The following is an 18,536-nucleotide window of genomic DNA, read 5'->3' as shown; positions in this document are numbered from 1 at the left end:
GACTGTTGCTATTGCACAGAACTGAAGTTCCACTCTCAGCACCCAGTCAAGCTACTCAAAAGCACCTGGACTTTCAGGTCCAGAGGACCCAGTGGCCTCTGGGGGTATCCGAAAACACATGGCATACAGACACTTTAAATAAAAAAGTATATATAAATAAATGAAGTTGAGTCTCTTTTTGTTGCTTTTCCTGTCTTGCCTTGCTTGTATCTCTGGCTCAGGAATCCACCAGGCTGGTTTCAAACACATTGAGAGCCACTTGCCTGCCTCTGTCTCTCTGGTGCTGGGATAAAAGTGTGGCACCACAACATAAACAAAAACAACAACAACAACAACAAAACCAATAACGTCTTCCTAAAAAAGGAAGAAAAAAGGAAAGTATCTTCAAATTACTCAAAAGAACCTCACATAAGCTCGAGAATCCTGAGAATGGGGCAGCACCAGGCCAACCCAGACACTCAGTGCTCCAGTTCGCCGAGTACTCAGAGTCAGGCTCATGCGCAGTTCCGCACGGAACCTAAGCGCGCCGGAACCCTGTGAACAGATCCAGGCTCTAGGGGAGGCGGTCCGTCTGCGAGCTCTTCCGACACCAGCGACATGAGGCTGTGGCCGCAGGCATGGAGTGCTGTCGGGGCCGCTTGGCGCGAGTGTTTCCCCCTGCAAGGTCACGATGTAGCACGCTGGTTTCCCGGCCACATGGCCAAGGGTGAGGCCAGCGGGGCTGCAGGCAGCACGAGCGCGGGTCCTGGCGGTTCCGTTGTTCGCCTTCCTGGCATCGGGTTGGAGAGCTGTTTTGAGTCGCACTGAGTGGTCCCTTGAAGGCACATGCAAGCTGATATCTGAGTTTATAGGTCACAACTTATCCCCAGGCAGCCGTCGACGTAGTGCGGCCCTGGGCTGCTGTTTGCTGTGGTCTTGGCTGCTGCTGCCATGCGAGGTTATAGTGTGTGGCAGAAAGGCACCAGAAGTGCGAGTGGGCCGGTGGCAGTTGTGGGGCGGAGCCTCAATGTTTTTGTGCGTTGAGGTTATTAAGTTGGCAATAGTATGAGGAACTTCCTGATCAAGACCATCGTACGTGAAGTGTTCCTCCCAGAACCATATGGGGCACCCCGGAACTTGTCTCAGAATGCAGCCTCCTTTATCCATGTGCTTGCTGATGGGTTCTCAGATGTATTGCCTTAGGAGAACTTAAATTTGCCCGCGTTGGCTGCTACCTTAGTGCCCCTCTGTCTTCTAGGACTAAAGAAGATGCAGAGCAGTCTGAAGTTGGTGGATTGTGTTATCGAGGTTCATGACGCCCGGATATCCTTTTATGCTGCAGGAGAGCACCTCTGTTAGACTGTAAAGGCAGCAGCAGGATGCTTTCCTGGTTCCCCCTCCATCTCCTTTGGACAGTCTAGTCTGTTCTGCTTCTGGTCCTGTCATATGTCTACTGCTGTCACAGCTTCTTTTGTTATTACTGGGACATAAGCAATGTTTTTCAATTCTCATTACACATCAGAGTTCCTAGGAGGCTTTTATATCAATAATTAGGCCCCTTTTAGATCAGAATCTCTGGGGTCTAGGCTGGGCATTTTTATTTTTAAGCTCCCATCTGATACGTTATTTGTCTCAGGCTCTGGTTTACTTTGATATTTTTAGGGGTAGATTATGAAACTTGAGATTAAATGATTCTGCCAACCTGGGTTTTCCTTTTGTCCTTAAATGAAGAATTGGCAAGTCATATCATGTTCGTTGGACAGATGCTTCTCAGACCATTTTGATGCATTTAAGCTGTGTTTGGTTTCTGTTGGCATGCGAGTTCTTCCTCATTCTGCTTAGCCCTAGAAGAGTGTGGGGATGTCCGACCACCAGGCCCCTGGAACAGCTGGCAGTGGGTGTGTGGACCTGCTGCCACTGGTGGGAGTCTCTAGAAATAGTAACAGAATAGGAACTATTTCAGCCTTCAGAGAACTTCAGGAACTTAGCAACAATACATCTGGTGTATTTGTTTTAGGCTATACATGTCTACTCATCTAATATCACATGTTGCCAGATGTGACATCACCACCACCACCACCGGCACCATCATCATTGAGACAGGATCTCACAGTGTAGTCTTGATTGACCTAGAGCGTACCATGTAGACCAGGGTGGCCTGGAACTCCCATAGATTTGAGTGCTAAGAGTAAAGTTGTGCCCACCATTCCTGCCTATATTTCATTATTTAAAAAGTAAAATGTTATTTTTCAGCATATATGATGAGAGAACTGTTCTCTTTTAGTCTCTGGATCACTTAACTGAATCTAGGATGTGGCAGCAGGTCTGTCATGGGTAACGGTTTCTGTATCGTTTTAGGAAAGGAGCCTGGAGACTTGGGTTTATGAATAGATTGGTCATCTGTGAAAGAGGCACCATCTAGATGGAGGCAGCAGCTTAACTGGGTGCCAGATGGGATCCTACGGGAGGACTGAAGGGCCAGAATGTAGAGATAAGACGCCCCAACCTGCCTATATTGGGGTCACATGATGGAGCCCCACATCAGTCTGGGCTAGCTGAGGGTAGCTGTAGGAAGCAGCATCTCCAGAGAAGATGGGCTGTCCTTGAGGTTATCTGGGTAGGATTTCACAGGAGTCACTGTTTTCTTAAGTGTTCACAGGCCATTTCACTTTAAACTTAAATTCCTTGGAGTCCGAACAGCGGCTTCTCTTTGAACTTTGGTCTTATTCTTTCCACTGTCTGCCTGGGAAGTTAGGTGACAGTGCCTTCCCTGAATCACACCCTTCACAAGCTGCAACATGAGGGTTGGCCTTACAAGTCTGGGGCAGGAAGATGGGAAGTATAGTCACACTTGCTCTGAGATGGGCTTCTTCCATTGGCTTTAGCTCCCGGTCAAATACCCACTGGTAAAGCTCTGTAGGGATTCTGCCTTAACATCATCAGCACATCCCATTTTCAGGTCGAAACCCTCTGTTCCAAGAGCTACTTGGTCTGAAGCCCCATTTGCTTGTCCTGAACAAAATGGACTTGGCAGATCTTACAGAGCAGCAGGTGAGCGCCTTCTCATAGATGCCAGCAGCAATGTGACAGAGCCACAGATACAGAGGAGGACAGAGGAGTTCTGTTATGCCCCCTGGGTAGGCTATAAAACTATAAAACAACAACTGGCTTTGAAGGAAGCTTCTGGCCCAGCCTTTTTAGCAACAGCTGTTTCCCTCAATATGAAAGTATCGCCCAAATGCTCAAGATGGGCACACCTCCTGTGGGAAGTGAGTGGGTGAGCTGTGGACCCCTGGTGACCACTATAGCTACTTTGTACCCTCAGCCTTTCTGATGGATGCTTTGTCCACCATGTCCCATGTGGGCACATGTGACCACTGAAGCAAAGGGACTGATTACATTTTACTTAGCTCTAATTAATTGAGAAATCCTCAAGGCTAATGCATGTAGCCCTGGTCACTGTTGGTATAGCCCGGAGTTCACTTGTGATAGCTTGCAGTGTCCCTTCCTGACTTTTACCTGATTTTTACCCAGCCCAATCTCAGGGTTTCTGCTGCTAATTGGTTTCTGAACACCTTGTGATCCAGAAACTGGAAAGTCTGGGTGTAGGACTGAGATATGAAAAGCCCAAAGTACCTAAGAGTGTCTAGCACAGTGGTTCTCAACTTCCCAGTGCTGTGACCCTTTAATACAGTTCCAAATGTTGTGGTGACCCCCAACCATAAAGTTATTTTCATTGGTACTTTATAACTGTACCTTTGCTAGTTATGAATTGTAAATATCTGTGTTTCTGACGGTCTTAGGCAGCACCTGTGAAAGGGTTCATTTGAACCTCAAAGGGGCTGTGATCCACATGTTGAGAACCGCTGCTCTAAATCCAGGCAGAATTGGGTCTGAGGGCAGTGTATTTTTTACATGGCCTGGGAGTAAAAAGTGACGACAGGGAATGTTATTTGAAGTCTTGACTTTACTTTTTACCACTGCGTTGTCAAATTCTTTGGAAAGAGGGATGTCAGGGCCTTGAATTCAAGCCAGATTTTAGAAAGTTGTTAGTAATGCAGAGTTTTTTCCTTTACTGAAGAGCAACAGCTCTCATGAAATGTCAGGAGGCTACCAGGGTGGTTCCCAGTGGCAGCACCTTCCTCCAGGCTTAGAGAGCTGATCTCCAGCACCGCTTGCTGCACAAGCTTCTCAGTTTTGCATTGTTTGGTTTTTTATCCTTAATGCCTTTCCCTGGTTTTTATTAGTTGAAATTTGAGCTGTTAAGAGATCGCTTCAGCACTTCAAATGCTTGTCTTTACAGACTGGTGTATACTGCCCTCTACTGGGCAGATATGAGTACCAGGCATCCGAAGGCCCTTAGGCTCCACACCCACAGCTTGTACCAGAGGGATGTTTGAGTACATTTTCACGGAGAACAGAGATCAGTATGTCTCTGTCATGGCTAGTACCATTTTAATTTCCCTCAAAGATTTATTTTTTGTGTGTATGAGTGTTTTGCCTATGTGTGTGTGTGTATGTATATATGTATGTATGTGCAATATACATGTGTGCCTGGTGCTCACAGGGGCCAGAAGAGGGTGTTGGGTCCCTTGGAATTGGAATTGTGACTTGTATAGGTGCTGGGAACCAAACTGGCAAGAGCAGCAGGTGCTCTTAATCTTTCAGCCCTCTCACCGCCCTCTCCCCCCAGGCAAGTATCTTAATTGTATCATCTGATGAATAATTGAAAATAATTAAAACTGATAGTATTAATGAATTACTTTTTGTTTATTCAAGTGTTTCGAGGTTATGCTTCAAGGTTAGTAATGACAAACACAATTGTGACTTTCAACAGATATTGGTAGATGGGAATATAAATAATGTATACTGATTGTACTGAATATCAAACCTAATGACGCTCTGTCAGCTCTAATGTACTGTTGGCACTACTTATTCTCTGTAATCAGATTGAGTTCAACACCATATCAGTTTACAATGAAGTCCCTTGCTGGATGTGGTGGCACACCCTTTTTATGCTAAAACTTGGTGGGCAGAGCAGGCAGATCTCTGAGTTCGGGGACAGCTTGGTCTACATAGTGAATTCCAGGCTAGCGAAGGCTACATAGTGAAAACCTGTTTCAGTTTCCCCTCCCCTTCCCAAGGGAGTCTTGTATGACAGAGCACATGAAAGTGATGGGCTCCTCAGAGAAGCCAGCACCTGTGAGCTTGGTGCTGAAGAGGCTTCCAGAAGCACTGAAGTCACTGTGGGCAGGCCATGTCCCCTGGTGTTCGCTCTGGCAGAGCCTGAGGTACACACACAGTGCAGCTATGTCTGCCTAGGGCTGTTCCTTCCTGCTCTCTCCTTTAGAGCCCGTCACCTCAGAGCCGAGGCTCTTCGCTGTGTTTGTTGGCATCGGCTTCTTGTGGCTGGGCTCCTAGCGTTTAAGCGGATGCAGAGCAGAGTGCAGCGTGCGTCCTGTCAAGCTTAGATCCTTACTTACTTTCTTATCTGTTTTTGAGACAGGGTCTCACTCCGTAACCTTGCTGGCCTGGACCTTGTTGTGTCGGGACAATGGTGACCTCAAACTCACAGAGATCCACATGTGTCTGCCTTCTGAGTGCTGGGATAAAAGGCAGGTGCCACCAGGCTGCCAGATTCCTTTTTGAAAAACATGTTTTTTTTTTTTTTTTTAACATTCATTATTCATTTACTGTGTGTGTGGGCATGTATGTACCATGGCATACATTTGGAGGTCAGAGGACGACTTGAAGGTGTCAGTTTTTCCTTCTATCATTTAGGCCTGGGGTTGGACTTAGCTTGTCAGGCTTAGCATCAAACACCTTTACTAGCTGAGCCGTCTCTCTGGTCCCAAGCTCAGAATCTTGAGTGATGTGAATCACACCACATATAAACATATAAAATATATATAATGTGTATTTATGTGTGTGTGTGTGTGTGTGTGTGTGTGTGTGTGTGTGTGTGTGTATGTTTGAATGTTTACTTGCTGTGTTCCTTATCTTTGTATTTATTTTTGTAAATGGGTGTTTTGCCTGCTTCTGTGTTTATGCACCACACTTAAGCTGTACCTGTGGAGGCCAGAAGAATGTTGCTATAAAATTAAATAAAAGCTTTCTTTTATCCCACACTAGGTCCACCACCATAGTGCCCCATGACATCTGTTCGATATTTTCATCTCAGTCAGCAAAGCCTCTCACCCGCTCTACTCCATTTCATATCACACTGCTGATGGCTGCTCTCTGAGCCTGGCAACAATCTCTCTACCTGACTAGTTTCCAAGACAGGTTGCCACCATGCCAGACATACACATCCCAATTCCGTGGTGGCCCAGGGTCTCCAGCCACCACACACTCTCTTAAACTTAAATTGTCATATGAAAGAACACACAACACAATAACCTCTAATCCAATTGATAATATGTAATTGCCCACCTAGACATACAAAGCCCTGTACACATCCATCCCTTAAGAATAATCATAACAACCTGTAGATGTGCAGAGAGGGATGTTAACATCCACCTCCATGTTCTCTCGGCTGCTTCTCCACCACTCCAGTCTCCTCCTCCCTAAAACTTTCCTTCCGTCTATCCTTCCTTCTCATCCAATGACAGGCTTCGTTCTATACCTGCCTTCATCTGTATAATGACATCACCCTACATTAGAAGGCATAGAATCCCCTGGGACTATCATTAGTGGCCAGGAGGGTGCTGGGAATCAAACCTGATCCTCTTGAAGAGTGGCCAGTGCTCTTAACTGCTGAACCATCTCTCCTGTCCTGATACACACACACACACACACACACACACACACACACACGCACACACACACACACACACACACACACACACACACACACACACACACACACACACACACTTTAATTTTTAATTTATTTTAGACAGTCTTTCTGTGCAGAACTGGGATTAAAAGCATGTACCACCATTCCTGGAATACCATTCATACTTAGTATTAAATTTTAATTTAATTTAGTATTAAAATAGAAACATGTCTTTCAGAAAATTGTCCAGCACTTAGAAGAAAAAGGCCTGAGAAATGTTATTTTTACCAACTGTATAAAGGATGAAAACATCAAGCAGGTAAGCCTCTGTATATGTTAGTTGCTAAATGTTTGGGATAAGGTCCTGGAATTGGCTTTAGCTGCCCGGGGCTGCCTGTTTCCTGTGTGTGTGCTCACAGCCTGGGTGAGCTTTGAGGGAGTCTGCTGGGGTTCCCAGTAATAAGCGCCTCTGCCGAACCCAGTAGCCTACTTTCCCAGTTGTGATGATGGAACCCCATGAGCCGATGTAGGCGAGCCCTCCTGAGGCAGCCGCACTCCTGTGGGGTGTGTGTGTGTGTGTGCGCGTGCGCGAGTGCGCTCAGTCTCCACTCTCCTAAGCAAGGGGTCAGTATAAGAACAGGCTCACTGACCCTGTTGTTTGGAAGTGGGTGGGTGAGGGATGTATGACCAGAAGATGTTTGTTGCAGATCATCCCAAAAGTCACAGAACTGATCGGATGCAGCTACCGCTACCACCGGGCAGAGGTTGGTGGGGTGCAGAGCTGGGGGTGGGTGTGTGGGGTTACCCAGTCCCTTCCTGCCTGTCCACTCTGAGCCTTCTTTAATACAGAGGGCTGGGCTGGGTCCCAGTCAGGACCCAGCCTTTGTTTTTACTGTTCTTCAGTGGCAAACGCTGGGCCAACCCTGCTGGTCAGCACAGGGCCTTTGTGTTAATGTCCGTTTCCCCTAGACTGGGGTTTCACAACCTGGGTGGGATAAAGTTGAAACTCTTCTGCTTCCACAGAACCCAGAATACTGCATCATGGTGGTCGGTGTCCCCAATGTAGGCAAATCCTCCCTCATCAACTCCCTGAGGCGGCAGCACCTCAGGACAGGTAAGCAGCTTCCACTCCTGGAGAGACTGTGGAGGAGTTTGGTCAGCCCCGTGTTGTGTTGTGGCAATCCTTCCATATCTCGTGGCCTGTTCTGTTTGCTAAAGGACAGTGCATGGTCTGATGGTGGTCTGTGTGGTGAACAGCCATTGGCTACACAGCTTGTGCTTACCGCGCTTTCACCTGCTCTTGACATTTATGTTACTTTAGACTTTGGGATAAATTTATATTGGCTTCATCGTTTTGCACTAATAGTATAGTCTTTATTAACTTTCTTTTCTTTCTTCTCTTTTTTATGAAGCCAAATGTGGTAGCACATGCCTTTAATCCCAGCTCTTGGGAGGCAGAGAGGCAGAGGCCCTGTCCCCAAAATACAATACAAGACTACAACAACAGAACTCACTTGTGAAGGCCAAGAGTTTTAAATCATGTTGTATCACTTTAGAAAGGGGCTGTTTTGGGTTACTGGAGAGCCGTCACAGTTGTTTAATTTTAAAGCTTCTTTTCCTGTAAGTGTGCGTCTTCTCGTTTAGGGTATTAAGTTTTTTTATAGGGTTGTGCTGGCATCCCCGCTATCCAAACTTCAAATTGCCCAAGACTGAAGTTTCAAGCATATCCTCCTGTTCTTTGCCCCGGTGCCTAGAAGCCCTGTTCTATTTCTGTCCAATGGTGTGAACGGCGTGCTGGGACTGGCTCGTCTCAGTACAATGCTCTAGGTTTGGTTATGTTGGGATTTTATCAGTAGTTCCTTCCTCCTTAGATCCAAGTTACTCCAGGTCTACCCTGTTCTTAATCCTCTGGTCATCTACGATGGACACCTTTATCCTTTTACTTCTCTGGTGGCCTGACAGTGAATAGTTAGCTTCCCAGGGACACCCCGGGCTGGGTCCCATGCCAGGCAACCACAGTGTTGGGATCAAGGATGGTGCTGGCCTGCCTGCTGTGGGTAGTGCTGTGGAATGGGGAGTCCAGGAGGGGCTTTGAGGTGGAGGAGTAGCTCTGGTTTGACCTTTGCATCAGGGTATGCCTTTCTACACTGGGAAGTGAGCTCTGGGCGTTTGTCAGCCCGTGGCCACTGTGCCGAGCTCTTGAAAACCTTTGCCATGTGTTCTTTGAGACCGACTAAGGAACAAATTATAGTTTGACACACTTATTGACCTCTGGGTTCCCCATCTGCTTATTGGATATGTTAGTGAAATTCCTTTCATTCCTTGTTCTGTTACTGTGTGTGCGTATGTGATGAACTCTGTGTCTTCTCAGGAAAAGCTGCCAGAGTGGGTGGTGAGCCAGGAATCACGAGAGCTGTGACTTCCAGAATCCAGGTAGAGTCTTCGGCAGCTGAGCACAGAGCTCCACTGAGCGCAGCATTGGCCCTGCCTCTGACCTCCTTCCTCCCTCCCCTCATGTTCCTGCCAGTGCTGCTCTATCCCTGTGGAAATCCGTCAGAAAGGCAGCCTTCTTCCCAGAGCCACACTTACGTATTCCCTTTTATTTTCCATGGACCTTGGGCTTTTATTTGTTCCTCAAATTAAGCAGAGATTATACCCTATGGGGATTCTAAACCTCAGTGCAAAAGACAACCTTTGTGGTGGGCTTATCCCAGGGCCTGCCTGAGAGTCTCTGGCCATGATTTGGCTGTTGAGCACAGGCTGTCTGGCTTGACCCACCTTGTGCTGCACAGGTATGTGAGCGTCCACTGATGTTCTTGCTGGATACCCCTGGGGTGCTGGCTCCTCGGATTCAAAGTGTGGAGACAGGCCTGAAGCTGGCCCTGTGTGGTAAGCCTCTGCCCCATTGCTGACCTTGACTGTCCCGTAGGCAGGAGGACCTGTTACTCCCTCCACCCCTTCCTGATACCAGATGCTTTTCACAGTTTTGAGAGGGAGACTAGCTCACGGCAGGCATGTGCTGGCTACCATTCTGCCCTGCAGTAGGGGTAGACAAAGAGGTCATGCTTGGCAGCCAAGCCAAGCCATGTAGGAAGAAGGCCAACAACTGTGAGCCAACCTGCGGGGGGCTCCTTTGCCTGAGGCCTTCTGCCTTCAAGTGGGAGCCATTCAGGCTTGGTGGGCAGAGATGGCCACTGTACCATGGGCTTGCATTAGCTGCTTGTCTTGCAGGAACTGTGTTGGACCACCTTGTTGGGGAAGAGACCATGGCTGATTATCTCCTTTACACCCTCAACAGGCATGGGCTATTTGGGTGAGTGGCAGTGGGTATGGGGGCTGCAGCTCCCTGCTTGCTCATTCTATCTAGGTATGGTTTTAGAAATATGTTAAGGAATTATATCATTTTTATATTATTGCAGGTATATGAGTTGATAAGTTTTGATATATGACCACATCATATTGTCACCCAAGATAGCAGACGTTCTGCTGGGTGTGGTGGTGCATGTCCCAAATCCTAGTACTTGTGATGCTGAGGGAGGGGATCATGCATATGTAGGATGACCAACCCTTGTTCACCTCGTCCCTTCCCTAAGCCCCCGTGGTGAGTGAAGAAGATGAATTCTGTCAGCGTGGTTGTACGGGTGCCCCGTCTCATCTCACCCGGCTTCCCCTCGTGGGCAGCATGAGTATCCTGAGTCTCCCATGCTTTCCATTCCTTTTGGTGGCGCAGCTCACTGTCTACACCCAGCCACCCTGCACTCGATTTATCTGTTCACCCTGGTGGACGTGGGGTGTGTGTAGTTCTTGCCTGCTATAACAGAGCTTCTGGAAACGTTCATGTATAGTGTTAACTCAGTGCGAGTTTCTACTTGTCTTGGGTAAAATGCAGGAGGATGCCGCTCGGTAACGGTGAGGTTTAGCTTCCTACAGAAGTGCTGAGCTCTTCTCCAGGGCAGTTGTACTGTGCCATACACCACCTAGCAGAGAACAGGGGTCCACACTTTTCCGAACCCTCTTTACACTTGTGCCTAGTCTTTTTATATTTTTGGGTTTAATTATTTTATTTAATGTACATGGATTTTGCCTGCATGCATGTCTTTATACCATATGCATGCAGTGCCTGTAGAGGAGGGCACCACATTCCTTAGGCCTGGCATTACAGACAGTTGGGAGCAGTCATGTGGATGCTGAGAGTCTAACCCAGGCCTCTGCAAGAGCAGCAAGTGCTCTTAGCCTCCCAGCCATTTCAGCCCTGGCTGGCCTTAACTTTAGCCTCAGTTTCCAATGTTTGGTGTATATTCCTACTAGTGTGATGTTGAATTTCTTCTCCTGTGTCTATGTGGTCATTGATGTATCTTCTCTGGGAAAATGTCTGTTAAATATTTTTCTCATTTAAAAGTTTTATTTTAAGTGTTTGGGTATTTTACCTGTTGTCCATTGAGGCCAGAAAAGGGCATCCAGTCTTCTGAAACTGGTATTATTAATGGTTGTGAGCCACCATGTGGTTGCTGGGAATTGAACTCAGGTCCTCTGGAAGAACAGTCAGTGCTTTTAACCACTGAGCCATCTCTTCATCATCCCTTTTCATTTTTGTTTTTTGAGACAGGGTCTCTCAACATGGCCCAGGCCGCTCACCACCTCCTGCATGTGAGATTAAAGGCATTCATCACCATATTTGGCCTGTCTCTCTGTCTCTCTCTGTCTCTCTCTGTCTCTCTCTGTCTCTCTCTCTCTGTCTCTCTCTCTCTCTCTCTCTCTCTCTCTCTCTCTCTCTCTCTCTCTCTCTCTCTCTCTCTCTCTCTCTCTCTCTAGATGCTGGGGATTGAACCTGAACTGAAGACAGTAAGCATATCTGCTTTACTGCTGAGCTACCTCCCACCCCATTTTCTTACTTTTCAGTTGCACCACGTTATCTGTTCTGAGGGAAAAGTCTGTGCACAGTTCTTCAGGAGTCTAGGTCTTGCCTTTTCTTCTGTTGACACTATATTCTGGAAGTCTGATTTAGTAACAATGTACTTCATAATGGTGCTGCTTCCCATCTACAAATGTGCCTAGCCCGAGGCTATAGGATTTTATTTTCTTCTTGGAGAGTGGCAGCTTAGGTTTCACGTTTAAGTGTGAAACCTCTTCTATGATGTATTAATATATGCTTAGTGTATGGCGTGACTATGAAGTTCTTAATTTTGCACATGGATGACTGGCCAGAAAATTTTGTTGAAGACTTTTTCTCACTAAATTGTCCTTCTGCCTTTGCTGGGAATTTATCTTGTCTGTCTGTCTGTCTGTGGACACTTCTGTACTGTCTTTGTGAGGGGATGGTCACTTTTAACTGGGTGTCAGATACTTGAATTTTCAGTGATAGATGATAAGTCCTTACTCTTCTGTAAGAACCGTGAGTCTGTTTTTGGAGCACTCAGTTGCCTGGAAGTAATCTGGTCTCCCAGGACTCAGAGCTGGCTACTGAGGTGTAGGTGAGTGTGAATCCTTCTCAGGCTTGGAGTCTCAGAAGTCTGACCTGAGCTGTGGGCTTCCCAGGTATGTGCAGCACTACGCCCTGGCCAGTGCCTCTGACCACATAGAGTGGGTGCTGAAGAACGTGGCCATCAAGCTGGGGAAGACACGGAAAGTGAAGGTTCTCACAGGCACAGGTGAGTGAGGCTGACTGTATGACCTCAGGCCCTTATTCTGTCTTCCGTTGGGACTCCTGGCTCCTTCTGGGGACAGGAGTGAGACACAGAAGGAAACCTGTGGGCAGGACACTACGGAAATTTCTAGGGCAGAAGGACTTGGTAGTGTAGGCGCCAGAGGGTGGTCTTAGCTCTGCACAGTGCCGGGTGGGTATGATGCCCACGTTCTTTCTGAACATGCTGCTCCCTAGATTTCAGATGATGATGCCCCCAGTGGTCTCAGGACTGGGCTGTCTTTGAGGCCCCTTTCTCATCAGATCCTCTGTCCTCAGGTAATGTCAACGTTATCCAGCCGGATTATGCCAGTGCAGCCCGAGACTTCCTCCGTACCTTCCGCAGTGGGCAGTTGGGCCAGGTGATGCTGGACCGTGACATTGTACCTGCTTGCTGATGACATTGACCCTTGTACTGGCTGGAGTATGGTCTCCTGCATATTCTATGGACTACAGCTGGAGTGTTTAATGCTTAGACCTATTCCCCAGTTCAGAAGCTCTCTGTGCTGGTACCTGAGACTCAGGCCCCAGCTCCAAAGGGGACTATATTCTCCTGTCTACCAGAGTCTGCTCAGTGTGCTTACTGCCGTCAGGCCCCAGGAGTCCTGCCTCTGTGGCTTGGTCAGGAGGTTTTCTCAGCCTCAAGAAGAGATTAATGCTATCCCAGAGGAGTCTAAGTTATAATCTGTAATTTAAAAAATGAGTTAAAAGGCCCACTTAAAAATATCTCTCTGACTTCTCTTATTTTATTTTACTTCATTTATTTTTTGCCATTTTGAGACAAAGGTTCATTATGCAGCTTGGGCTGGTCTCAAACACACATCCCTCCTATCCTAGCCTCTTGAGTGCTGGGATTATACAGGCGTGTGCCGTGACACGGGTTAAAAGACCTATTTTCTGATGGCTTTTTCATTGTGCACTTAGTATGTTGAGCCCATAAGTTAAATTCACTTCCACCAATGAATGCTGGGATTGGTATATTAGGGGTCTGGAGTTCCTAAGTCAGATTCTCAAGTGCCTCAAAGCCCCGCAATGAGGGAAAAGTCTGTTACCAGCAGAGGGCTTTATTTCACAACAAACTGTGCACTGATAAAGTGCCCAGACAAAGCCAGGAGGTTTGCAGCAGTGAAGTCAGCCATGTCTTCTTCCCGTGCACAGAGTCTGTGCTTCAGGAGTCCATCTGCTGTAGGCTCAACTTTGCACAGGTCAGAGGATCACCGGAAAGGGACCACAGTCTAGCTATTGGAACCATGGTGGCTGCAGGAGTGGTGCAGAGGGCATGCATGGTTGACCCCCATGTACCTGTTGGCACCCAGAAGATGTTGCTGCCAGCAGCTTGCTGTCTAAAAAGAAGAGGCAACGGGGTTGGTCATACAGATAGAAAGTGCTGTTGGGACAGCGGGGCTGTCCATGCTCAGTACTTCTAGACTCTTCTGTTCAGTATTGACCTGGGCTTTCCATAGTTGCTTGAACCAGTGCTTGTACGCTCGGCAGGCTCTCTGCTTCTTGTGGATGGCTGATAGCAGGGGCTAGCCTTCCACTGTTGCCTCTTGATGTGATTGCAGTATAATAAGTCTCCTCTGAGAGCCTCTCTCAGCATCTATAGTTCCTGTTAGTGGAGAAGGTATTCAAAGATGTGTGGCTGTGCCAAAAGTTAAATACTCTGGAGAAGTCAGATTGGTGAATGTGGAATAATCATTAAAAGGTGATGTGTTCATAATGCCATAATGCCCAGAACTAACACACGGTACTCTGTGGTACGTGAAGGTCTGGTCCACATAGTCCATTGTCAAGGGTGTTTGACAAGGTGAAGGGGCTCTGGTCGTTCTCCCTAGACCAGACTTGATGCATCAGCACCTGCCTTTGAGGCCCCTAGTGGGCTTGGCCCTTAGCTTGCTGGTCTTGGTGGTTTTGAGCTTGGTCAATTAGGGATGGAGGAGCATCTGGGCTGACTGTGCCTAAGAGCACCGGCAGTGTGAATAGAAGTTGCGGGGAGTTGCCCCTGCAACTTGTTGGTCAAGAAAATGCTTGGCTAGGGCCCTGCCAATAGCCTTGAAACCTGCACACTAACCAGAGGTATGCTGAGCTAGCCTTGTATATGTTGTCTGAGTTCCGAGACCCATCACTCCATGAGGCAAAGATGTGCTAGTGGGCCCTGGAACAGCAAGAAACCAGTCTGCTCAAAGGTAGATTCTTGTGAGGACTATAGTTTATCTCTTTGAGGCCACTCAGCATATCAGCTCTGTTCTTGGGAGGGATATGAGTGGTCAGAAAGCTAGTAGCATTAACCCACGCTCACAACCTGCTGAGACTGGTTCTTCCATGTCTGTTAGCTTTCTTCTGGCAGCAGTGGGCCTGAGAATTGCTGCCCTTCCGCTGTGCAGACTGACAGCTGGCAACTGTGCCATGCTCTGTCTTACCTCCCCGGTCCATCCGTTTCCAAGGGAGGCTCTCCCAACATGAAACACTGGAATTGTGGGAATCTTGCAGTGTGGGTTATATACAAAGAAGCTCCCAGCAGGATTGGTATTGTACCCAAGTGACCCTTACTTGTGAACCTAAATTCAAATGGAATGGAATGTTTTTGAATGTGAATTCAAAACCCCTACCCTCAGTGGATTTTAGGAACAGTTAAGTGGACCTTATGGCCAAGTGGTTCCAAGTGGAAAACCTTCTGACACAAGGTCTCTTAGGCAGTCTGCCAGGAAGAAACATACTACCTTGGCTTTGGTAGCATGTTGTAGGAGGACCACAGTTGGTGTCCTGGGATGGATATTCTCCTGCTCTGGATGTTTCTGAGCTATGACATCATTAGGACCTGCTCTGGGCAGGTGATTAGCACCTGACATTTCTCACATTTCTCCAAGTGAGTGCTTTCTTCATCAATTCCTAAGTCCAGAGGGAAGTGGTCTACTCCCTCTGCTTCCATGGGAGGCCAAGGTCTTTGGGGCTTTAGTGGCAGAACCAGACAGGCCCACCTGGCGATGGCCTCTTTTTCGTGGTCGGCATTGTTCATGTTCTCGTGTCAGGGTGGGCAAGCACACAGGCATGCCTGCTTAGGCAGCTCAGGAGAGTAGAGGGCAGCCTGTCTCTGGTAGTAGAGCTGCTAGTTCCTGCCAGGATGGAAGACTGGGATACTGGGATGGGCAAGAGAGTAAACTGCATCTACAAATTGCAAGAGGCCTTATGGGTCCAGAGTAGCCAGACTAAAGTCTGGGCTGGGGAACTATAGTCAGCAAAATGAAGTGACCCCCTGGGCAGGAGGCCATTAGGGTGGGCCCTATGGGCCTTAAGACAGACTAGGAGCTAGACCTAGGATGGAGCTTAGCCTGGTCTAGGGCCGAAGCAGTTCTAGGGCACCAAGCGTGCCGCTCAAAAGCAGGCAAATACGTGGACTGTGCACGGACCCTGAGCCGGAAGTCCAGGCCCAGTAGCTGTAGACTCCTCGGTCGGTCCCGTTGCCTCCCATTGCCCCGTTCTCATCGTCCTCCAGGCCTAGCTCTCCAGGTCCTGAGGTCCTCCTCCAGCCAGAGCCGGTGGCAAGGCCCGCAGCCACACCCGCCGCAGCCCCAGCTGCCGCTCCTGCAGCCGCCACTCGCAGAGAGGAGCTGTAGCGGGGCGCCGGCCTTACACGCACTCTTGATGCCCCGCGCGCACCTCCGCGCACCCCCCTGGCACTGCCTCGAGCACCTCCGCGGCCGCCCTTGGCCGAACAGCTGTCACAGAGGAAGGCGGTGGCCAGCAGCAGAGCCCAGCATGTGGCAGTAGTCCAGTTCATCCTACGGGGCAGAATCTGCGAGAAAGGGTGGAAGGGGCTTCAGCTTCTGTGCAGGGGTGGAGCTTGGCTCAGGGCCAGAGCAAGAGGATATCGTGGCCTGGGAATAGGCTCATCCGGACCTGGGAACACCGACATCAGCCTCTGGTTTTGTGGTAATCTGATAGAGGGCTCCTAGCATCTTGGAGGACAGTGGGCTCAGGGTTGGGGAAGGAGTTCTTTAACCTCCAACACCAGGACTTTGGTTTTGGATTCCTGCTTTATAACCGGGTGGAGATGGGGTCATGGGGAAAGGGTTCAACAACAGGGCAGCCGTTTTACTATTGTGATAGGGTGGAGATGGGTCCCAGAATGGGGTTTGCAGAGCTCCTGTGGTGGGGCTCAGGCCTTGAGGGTGGGGGCGCAAATCTCCCCCAACCCTCCCCCCTTCCCGCTCTGCACACGAATCTCTGGAAGGGGATGGATTAGTGTGTGAAGGACGGACGCTAGTTTGGAACCGAGAGCCCTCAATACACCCAGAGATTAAGGGTGTGTGACTTTTGCTCTGGCATATGGATCTCCTGATGCTTTCCTAGAGCCTTTCAGTCAGAGGCTGCGGCTGGGGGCGGGGGTCAAAATCCAGATCAGCGATTCCTTGCAACGCAGACAACTAACGCTGGGTGAAACGCTGGGCAGGCCCAGACCCTAAGTAATTACTTCTCTTCCTCGCCCCAGCCCCACCCTTTTTGGGTTTGCTCGGGCCAGCAGCCTAGGCAGGTAAGCTGATCAGGATGGGTTCAGGCTGGCTGTGGACCAGCGGTCTGGGTGGCCGCTCCATCCTCCTCAGGTCCTCTCTCCCCGCCCCCTCCCTCCCAGCATCATTGGGTTTATCCACCTCCCCTACTTACTGGTCACAAGTCTAGGTTGGATGAGCGATTTAGAGGCGGTGGCGGGCCAAGCGGAAAGGTGCGGCGGCGGTGGCGGCAAGGACCCTTTTCCTTAGGCAGAGCTCACGACTGGATTTTGCTGAAGCCTCCGCCTGAAGATTAGGGGCGGGCAGCCGCGGAGGCTCAGCCCCGGGAGACGCGAAGGGAGGAGATTCTGAGAGCTCAGAAAAGCACAGCCCCAGCCCTTCTCGTTGCCCGGCCCCATCCTCGCTGCACTGCAAACAGCATCCTCCCATCCTCCCCCACCCACCCCCTACCTCCGCCACCCTCCAGCCCTGCCCAATCTCTCTTTTTCCCATGTCCAGTAGTCCCAACACCCAGGACATACAGTGTGCTCTTGTTCCTGTCGGTCCAACTTCTTTGTTCACGGCCTCCTCCTCTCTGATCTCCCTACCTGTCCACCGCACCGATTCTTATGGTTCTTATGAATTTCCCACCTCCTTTCCCATTCTTCTGATGTAACCTCAGCTCCACTTACTCCTCTTTGCCCGCCATAAGGACCACTGGGCTGCCTTTCTAGGCGTGTAGGGCTTCCAACATCCTGCCAGATGGCCCTCCAGGCAGTTTGATCTACAGCCACGAGGAGCCCAACAGCACTAGACCTTTGTTGATCTGACCTTTCCTGAACCTTCTGAAAATAGACCCCTGGGGACCCAGCCCCCCCTTTTTTCAAGTTGACTGGTTGCAGTGCCTCCCTGCCTGGGAGTAAGTGTAAGGTAAGTGTAAGCTCAGCTCCAGACAGCCACGAGGGGTTTCAGCTGCACGAGACTTGCTTTCCAAGGCCCAAGATTACAGTCAAGCCTGTTGAGAACGGCCCTCTCCTGGCTGAGGCCTGGTATGGAGCCTCACGGGTAGGGGGCAAACATGGAGGGGGGGTGGTGGTTAGTGTATGGGGCTCTTCTCACTGAAGCCACTGTGGTCTTGAGCTTTCTTTTATTGTGAAGTTGTAAGGCCCTCAGCCCAAAGGCTGGAGGATGCCCCCTTTTAGTTTAGGCAGGGAGAGCTCCAAGGTGCTCCTATGTTTCCCTGCTCCATGTTAAAATGTGAAGGACAAACAGTGTCTTAGACGTTCAGGGCCCACTGCAAAACACAAGAACAAGGCCAAGGTATAAAAACCTAAGAGGTTTGAGGACCCAGAGGTAAACTTACAACAGTAACACACACACACACACACACACACACACACACACACACTCTCTCTCTCTCTCTCTCTCTCTCTCTCTCTCTCTCTCTCTCTCTCTCTCTCTCTCTCTCTCTCTCTCTCTCTCTCTCTCTCTCTCTCTCTCTCTCTCTCTCTCTCTCTCTCTCTCTCTCTCTCTCTCTCCCTCTCTCTCTCTCTCTCTCTCTCACACACACACACACACGCACACACACACAAACATACACATACGTCACAGT

At 49.1% G+C, this 18,536-nt stretch overlaps 2 protein-coding genes across 3 annotated transcripts; one reads left to right on the top strand and one right to left on the bottom strand.

Annotated features, from left to right (window-relative positions):
* The first annotated feature begins 569 nt into the window (after positions 1–569).
* Mtg1 (mitochondrial ribosome associated GTPase 1) lies at positions 570–13,163 on the top strand. Of its 2 annotated transcripts, none has more exons than XM_032892340.1 (11): positions 570–706; positions 1,238–1,302; positions 2,926–3,030; positions 6,996–7,076; positions 7,465–7,521; positions 7,781–7,871; positions 9,129–9,190; positions 9,550–9,646; positions 9,989–10,070; positions 12,293–12,405; positions 12,717–13,163. In XM_032892340.1, exons 1-11 carry the CDS (start codon positions 598–600, stop codon positions 12,833–12,835), a joined length of 981 nt encoding a protein of 326 aa, XP_032748231.1. In that variant the 5' UTR covers positions 570–597; the 3' UTR covers positions 12,836–13,163. The 2 variants fall into 2 exon arrangements, with proteins under 2 accessions (XP_032748231.1, XP_032748230.1); XM_032892339.1 differs by having other exon boundaries at positions 9,974–10,070.
* A 322-nt stretch (positions 13,164–13,485) lies between these two features.
* Positions 13,486–17,342, bottom strand: Sprn (shadow of prion protein). The gene is made up of 2 exons (XM_032892341.1): positions 17,100–17,342; positions 13,486–16,230 (listed from the first exon to the last, which is right to left on the bottom strand). Exon 2 carries the CDS (start codon positions 16,213–16,215, stop codon positions 15,772–15,774), a length of 444 nt encoding a protein of 147 aa, XP_032748232.1. The 5' UTR covers positions 16,216–16,230; positions 17,100–17,342; the 3' UTR covers positions 13,486–15,771.
* Between the last annotated feature and the right edge of the window lie 1,194 nt (positions 17,343–18,536).

This window comes from Rattus rattus, chromosome 2 (assembly GCF_011064425.1).
Source record: "Rattus rattus isolate New Zealand chromosome 2, Rrattus_CSIRO_v1, whole genome shotgun sequence".
Lineage (NCBI taxonomy): Eukaryota > Metazoa > Chordata > Mammalia > Rodentia > Muridae > Rattus > Rattus rattus.
This window is presented reverse-complemented; position numbering and strand designations above follow the sequence as displayed.

Coding starts and splice junctions, on each gene's coding strand:
- Sprn (XM_032892341.1), bottom strand. CDS start 16,215: ATGAACTGGACTACTGCCACATGCTGGGCTCTGCTGCTGGCCACCGCC.
- Mtg1 (XM_032892339.1), top strand. CDS start 598: ATGAGGCTGTGGCCGCAGGCATGGAGTGCTGTCGGGGCCGCTTGGCGC. Junction 1,303..2,925: donor TCGAGGTTCATGACGCCCGG/ATATCCTTTTAT, acceptor CATCATCAGCAC/ATCCCATTTTCAGGTCGAAA. Junction 3,031..6,995: donor CAGATCTTACAGAGCAGCAG/GTGAGCGCCTTC, acceptor CATGTCTTTCAG/AAAATTGTCCAGCACTTAGA.